General features: G+C 46.1%; 1 protein-coding gene across 1 annotated transcript; it reads right to left on the reverse strand.

Annotated features, from left to right (window-relative positions):
• Positions 1–1,582: 1,582 nt before the first annotated feature.
• Positions 1,583–6,441, reverse strand: LOC123066407 (uncharacterized). Its single transcript, XM_044489492.1, has 7 exons — positions 6,288–6,441; positions 3,929–4,216; positions 3,153–3,348; positions 2,816–3,020; positions 2,192–2,325; positions 2,063–2,101; positions 1,583–1,969 (listed from the first exon to the last, which is right to left on the reverse strand). Coding segments are annotated over exons 1-7 (1,059 nt in total). The 5' UTR covers positions 6,290–6,441; the 3' UTR covers positions 1,583–1,774.
• Between the last annotated feature and the right edge of the window lie 566 nt (positions 6,442–7,007).

A 7,007-nucleotide genomic window follows, 5' to 3' on the forward strand; every position in this document is an offset into this window, starting at 1 on the left:
ATTTTAGTATTCTGATGATGGCAACTCCAGTACTTTGACCATGAAAATTATTTTTTGTATGAACCATGGCAATTTTACGTGCATGCATCATGGCAATTTTAGTTTATGGTTTATGGCAAGTCTAGTTTCTTAATTCCCAACAAAAAAAAATTCAAAACATATCAACATGGGATCTAGTTTCGAAGATCTCATCGTGAGGGATTTAATGGTGAAAACGGATTTTCAATCGGATTTTTCATTTAAGAGATAAAACATTTTAAAAACTGAAAATCCAAAAAGATTCCTGCATGCATGCATGCAATGACGTGGCAATCTATTTACATTAGAGACGTGTGGTGCGTCTCACTTCCTACCACACGTGTGGCAGTTAGCGTGACCCTACAAGATTGAACTAGGCTCCAAGAATCTAATTAATTACTGCACTGGCATTCGGGATTCAAGTCATAACAACGATTGCACTTCTGATTCACTAAAAATATCCATAATATAGTGTTATTTTTTTTCAGAAAGGAAGAAACACTAAATCTTAGGAGAAAAACAAAAAGAAGAAAGAACACATCAGTGCAACATAATGCAGCGACTTTAGGCTGCAGAGATAGTGCTTCTATGCAGCACTGCCTACTGAAACAAACATGGTCTACACAAGCCACTACCACAACATCAACGCAAATATACTTTGCCATCAATTCCTTCGTAATATTTTTTGAAAAAGGCACCCTTTCACACAAGCAACAGACTGCCAATCAGCTTATTTTGCCTTGAAAAATTTGTAACTGACGAAGCAAGCAACAGTATGTTCACAGTTTCAATAAAAGACCAAATGAAGTGAGGATGAACCGCGTAAAGAATAAGGGCGCTTTTTTATCGGACAGAATGAGGGCTCTTGTTCGGGCCGAACCCCAAATTTTGCGCTTGACCTCAACGAGGAGCTCCACCCTTCCTGTCCACTGCCTCCTCATTGTAGGGCGACAACCCGAGGAGCAGCTTCTTAGGGCAACCCGGGATCCTTTCTTGGCCTTCTTCCTCTTTCTTTGCCCCGCTCCTAAAAAAATCAAGAACGCTAATCCTAAACATTCAGAAATTGATGGATGAGGAAAGGGAGAGGAAAAGGAAGGGGTAGTTCTTACCGGCTAGAAGACCGACGGAGGTGGGGAGGGACGCAGGAGAAGGCCGTTGTGGCTGCAGACCTCGCGTCGGAACTTTGCGCTGTCGACTTCGCCTCCTAGTCGCACAATCGCCGCCGCCGCCGCCGCAATCCGAGGATGGACTGGGAGAGAGAAACAATGTCGATCCAGGTTTTTTTTTTGAGACAGCGGTGTCGATCCAGTTGAGACTTGAGAAAGATAGAGGTAGGGGTGGGCCATCAACGTAAGTTTACAGATGTGAAACTTAATTTTATAGCGGTGGAACCGTCGAGGTTTGCTTAAGAGACCGTGTGGCTCGGTGGATGCACCAGGGTGAAGAATTACTTATATATATATATATATGTCGATCTGGTCGGTGTTCTCTCTTTCAACGCGTCATGTGTAGATCGACACAGTTATGTTATATTTGACATACCCAAGCAGTTGATAAAAATGGATACGAGCAGCCATAACAAGTACTGCCATACACACATAATAAAAGTCGTACATATGTCAATCTTCAAACCAAATAAGCATCCAGCTTCTTCTACGAGCATCTTAGAGACACAAAACAGCTTGGTATCGAACGGTTCGAGCATCTTAGAGACAAGAAAATGCAACATAACTCCGGGCAGCATCGATCCTTGGTCTTACATTAGCGCCACTCTAAATATTTCTGCGGCGCTAGCATCGAGGATGCCATAAGTGGTGCAAAGGTTAGGATCGTATGGTTCCATGATCGAATTCATAAAACGTTCTGCTTCCTCATCGGTGGCCTTGGTTGCTCCAAAGTTCAACTTGGGTGGTTCCATGAGTCGCGCCACAACAGTTGGATCATCAAGGCCCTAATGGAAACAAATGCACAAGCAGGAATTGATCAACCAACTGACCAACATCATGTTATTATATACCTACCATACAAGATGAAGCGTCTTTACCTTGAACGTTTGTCTTACCCTCGCTTCCTCAGCTTTCCACTGTAAAAGACGTTCATTCAATTAAAAATGAACACAGCAACAGAAAATGTCAAACGCCAGCTTACCAGGAGATAAAAACATCACACTTACGTCATCCATAGTCTCTGCGATCGCTATATTAGGTCCAAGACATTCTCCCTTCAAGTTGCAAACCTTTGAGTGACCACCACTGTATGCATCAGCATTGGGGTGCTTCATATTACTTTGACAGCCGTAGCAGTGACCTTCGTGTAAAGAAAGAGAGGAGATAAGGACCGTTAAATAATAATAGCTGATTAAGTGAAGGTAATAATACACATGTATGTGCCTGAACTTGTTTGAGATATCACAATGCAAAGCTCAAGGATAATGGATAAACAAACAAACAAACAAACAAACAAACAGGTCAATTCAGAGATCATACTCTAAAGACATAAACGTTTAAACTGTATTTCAGTAACACTTGATAAGAGTATAAAGTACCGTTATCAAAACGATCAACCATGGAGATAATGACCTTTAAATAAAGAGAGGAGATAATGACCTTTAAATAATGATAGCTGATTAACTGAAAGTAATAAACTAGTTTGAGATATTACAATGCAAAAGGATAAAAAAATAAAATCCCACGAGGCACAAACAAACAGGTCAACCATGATAAGAGTAAAAATACGGTTTGAAAGACAAAAACGTTTAAACTATATTTCAGCGACATTTGATAAGAGTACAAAATACCGTTATCAAAAGGATCAACCATGCAGGTACAGCTGACCACCAATTTTTCGTCTTCTCCTGGCATACGTTTGACTTCAGCAAAGAACAGATTGTCGGTGGTCTTTTCTCCTTTGGTCCTTGTAGTGAAATTAACATGGTCGTAGCGGCAGTTGCCCTCATATATTACTTCATAGCACACAACATCTGTAACTTCAAAGGCAAGATCCTGAGATAAGAAGAATGGATCCCATCAGCGACTAGTTGTTAGATGAACGAATAGGACAGTCGTATAACACGAAGCACTCCAGGAAGTAGCATGATAAAGAGTAAGGACATGAAGGAGGGACAAAGAGCAAACCTTGAAAAGATTGTGATCCTCGTTATACTTGTCCACCAAAGCTTGAACCAGCTGGAGCATCCAGCAACGGCTTTCATCAACCGGTTCCGATTTAACGTGCATCTTCTTTGAGCCATCAGGCCAGAAAAGAGAGTCTCGTATACCCCTCTCTACACTAGCCTTGCCCACTTCATAGAACTCAGGTCGCTCCTCGCACCTAGTTTAGATCAGAGCATTCCTTCATGGTTAATATATTTTACTTTCACAAACAGTGGAGTGTACAAAGAGATACTACTGGCTATAGTTTCAATGCTATCATCCGGAAATAGGATTAGGGACAAATAGTATGCATGCAGGATTGTTTAACAAGGATCAAACAGCTCGCACGTGTCTTCTGGCGTACGTAGATCATGACATTAATCGACGAAAACGAAAGAGACCTACATACAAATTTACAAAGTGGTAGCATATATAGCATCTATATTAATTTGACGCACTACTTCAGCAACTCTCTCACAAATACAGTTAAAATGTCTCCTTAACTTGAAGTGGTCCCAGAACAAGAACTTAAAAATTAAGGCAGTCGGTGCGTCATTTTGTTTCTTCTGTATGTATGAAAGTACCAAATTTTCTATAATCTAACTAGGGTTCATTCGTTCTTCTCCTGATTAATTATGCGAAACCTGTAATCACCTTTGGGGCTTAAAACATAGAAGGAAAAAACATTAATTGGAACTTGTTTGACTATATTATCAATTGCAAGTATGCACGCAAAGAAAAGAGTTGAGAAAGTTTACATTATTGGATCCCGACGGTCATGAAGATAGCGATCAATGGCATTGTTAACTTGGTCTAAGCTCTGAAATGGCCCACACACATGAGGATATGTGTGGAAATATCCACGAAGATCGATCCTGGTGTAAAATGTGAGCCCCCAATCACACTGGTATCGGACCCAAATGGTGTCACGCTGAGAGGACGAGGACGTGGCAGTGATGGACAATCCCTTCAATGTTGTAACATCAACCAAGTTGTTTGATGACGAGGCGTCCGGGGATGCAGACTCAGCCACATGCTCCTGAGACCTGAAGTAGAACAAGCAGTTTGGATGAGCAAAACCGAATTATCTTAGGTGGTGAATGAATAGTCCGTGGTATCATCATTGCAAAAGGTTGATTTGATAAGAGGCCTGAAATCGGTGTGAAATACGGGCTGGATTGGTTAGTTGCTGCTAGCTTTTGCGCTGCCGGTATTGGGAAAGCCAAAATTTGGCAAGTCTAGTGATTGGTTTTTGCCAGATATTGGCTCGAAGCCAATTGAATGCAAAATTTTATGGAAAATGTTTATTCTAAGTCGGATGATTTTCTCGTGCCCTAAGTCTCCTCTATTGGACGACACGTGTCTCCGTAGGACCAGCCCACCGCTCTTATCTCCAGCCACTGCGCGTCGCTTCCAGCCATTCATTACTCCCCTCCTTTGTCTTCTACCTCTAGCCCTCTACCGCATCTCCAACCCTGCCTCCTTTTTCTTACGCTCGCTCTCTCTCTCTCTCTCTCTCTCTCTCTCTCTCTCTCTCTCTCTCTCTCTCTCTCTCTCTCTCTCTCTCTCTCTCTCTCTCTCTCTCTCTCTCTCTCTCTCTCTGCAGTCTGGCCGGCAATCACCGGAGCTACCACTCGCCACCAGCTGCTACAAGGACACCCCAGCACCACCGCTGCTTTTTTTTGCAACAACCCGCAGATCTCGCCGGCGACCGCAACGCTGCAACCTGCATCTCGTCAGCGGAAGACGCTGCAACGCAGCATCGCTCGCGGTGGTGACCACGGCGCTGCACTCGCTGACGGCGGAAAACGCTGCATCGCTCGCTGCGACGGCGACCGCGGCGAGTGGCTGACGGGGAGCTTTGCAACTCCGGTGATGTTGCCTTGATGATGTTGGGAGCACCACCGGAGCTGCAATGAAGGACGACGGCGCTGCGACGGCGACCACGTTGAGTGGCCGACACGGGCGCTGCACTCCGGCGATGTTGCCTTGAAGCTTTTCTGGGGAGCACCTCCGATGTTGCAACGGAGCAACGCCGGGCCACCGGAAGCATGGTCGGTGTTGCAATGGAGCTTCGCCGGACGCCGGCGGTGCTGCGTTGCAGCTTCTGTTGCGCCGCGTGGTACTCCATGAAAGCTGCATTGGAGCTTCACCAGGTTTTCATTGGTGCTGCATTGAAGTTGTGACGCTTGGTGCTGGGTGGCGCTGCTGCCATCGGATGCTCACCCTACGCGCAGATCTAACGGCTGTCTAGCCGGATGATTTCCTAGGAAATCATCCGGCTGATTTGTAGCAGCGGCCAAATTTTATTGGTGAGTTAAAACAGGAAGAGTACCAACCATCCAAGGACGAACGATCGAAGGAACGAGCCCCCATTGACAAATGAAGCAATTTGACTTGGGCTAAACATGATGATGATATATAACAAGAGGGGGAGGCTGGGTGGCCATACGTCAGTTGGCTGAGCTGTTTCTGAAACAAATTGGATAACTAACAAGGGAAGCCAGGTCCGCGATCATGGCGATTCCTCCAAATTTCCAATGTTGCAGTCGGTTTTTGCTGCTCATCCTACCAGACAGAGCTGCAGTGAAGCAGGCTATTAGGAGATGAACAATCCACATCAATGCAGACTTGCGTGTGTGTTTTCCAGATAAAATACAGTATGTTATTTCTAGTCTAGACTAGAAAACTGGGAATCATCTACGGGCATGAATCCGACGCACATATCAGAATCCTAAAGCGATTAACAATGGAAAGATGCGCGGCGGCGTTCATACCAGGACTTGTCCGGTAGCCGCGGCGAGCGGAAGGCGGCCATCGAATGAGGAGGTGGGGGCACGGGCGGCGGTAGGTCGCGGAGACGCGTCGATCCGCTTGGTCGTCCCGTAATTGGAGTGCGGAGGCGCTGCACGCCCCCGTGCGCGGTCGGTGGCCATGGCGGAAGAAGGGGGTTAGGGTTTCTTTCACAGGGAGGGGAAAGGAGGAGAAGCGAGATGGAAGGAGCTCGACGGTATGGCCCGCCTGTGAGGACACACGCAATCCATAGTCCATTGACCGCCGGCGGAGACTAGTTAGTGACAATATGGCAATGCCGGGGAGAGAGAGGGAGATGCTTACATCGAGGTAGGGTGTCGAGTTCGTTCCGACGCTCTCCGTTTCCGTGCCAAGTCCCCGCGCAAAAAAAAGTCACGATCATGCGGTGACGTGATGTAGTATAGGGAGAGGGGTCGAGTCGGTTCCGAATCGTAGCACTAGCCAGTTCCCAATCCTTCACGTCTTACGCACTTTCCTCCACGAACACGAATCGGCAGCGAGTTTCTTCTCCTTTTTTCTTCATGCCAAATTTGGAATCTGTTTCACAGAAAGACAAAAAACATGGCTGCCAACATTCCATTTAAGGCCCCGTGATGGTCGATCCATCTTTTTTTTTCTTTCAAGAAAGACCCAGCTCTGTTAAAGATGTTCAGTGATACAAAGGACCTCAATAAATAAGGAAACTACATCCGGGTCCTCAAAGAGCCCATCAACCACACACTCCGCCCAAGGCCGGCGTAACATTGAAATCCGCAGCCGGACCTTTCGCGTACTGGAGGTCTTCAAATCGTCAACTACCGAAACGTCGGGACGGGGAATGAGTTGAGGTAGAGATTATTCGCCGCGTCCACCATCCACATGCCTACGCTCGAAACCATAAATCTTGCCATATGCACAAGCCTGACACGAGGCGCCGCAGTTCCCCGCCCGTCCCGCCATCGGAGGAGAGGGGAACCAGAGGGCTCACCGGCAAGCACAAGAGGAACTGCGGCTGCCTTCGGTTCCGCCTCTTATGGGAAGGAG

This window comes from Triticum aestivum, chromosome 3B (genome assembly GCF_018294505.1).
Source record: "Triticum aestivum cultivar Chinese Spring chromosome 3B, IWGSC CS RefSeq v2.1, whole genome shotgun sequence".
Taxonomy (NCBI): Eukaryota; Viridiplantae; Streptophyta; class Magnoliopsida; order Poales; family Poaceae; genus Triticum; species Triticum aestivum.

What these genes read in the sequence shown, in the direction of transcription:
- LOC123066407 (XM_044489492.1), bottom strand. An exon ending in GGTTGATCCTTTTGATAACG is followed by an intron (nt 2,326 to 2,815) that starts GTATTTTGTACT and finishes CTTTACACGAAG; the next exon opens with GTCACTGCTACGGCTGTCAA. An exon ending in TCGCAGAGACTATGGATGAC is followed by an intron (nt 2,102 to 2,191) that starts GTAAGTGTGATG and finishes CGTCTTTTACAG; the next exon opens with TGGAAAGCTGAGGAAGCGAG.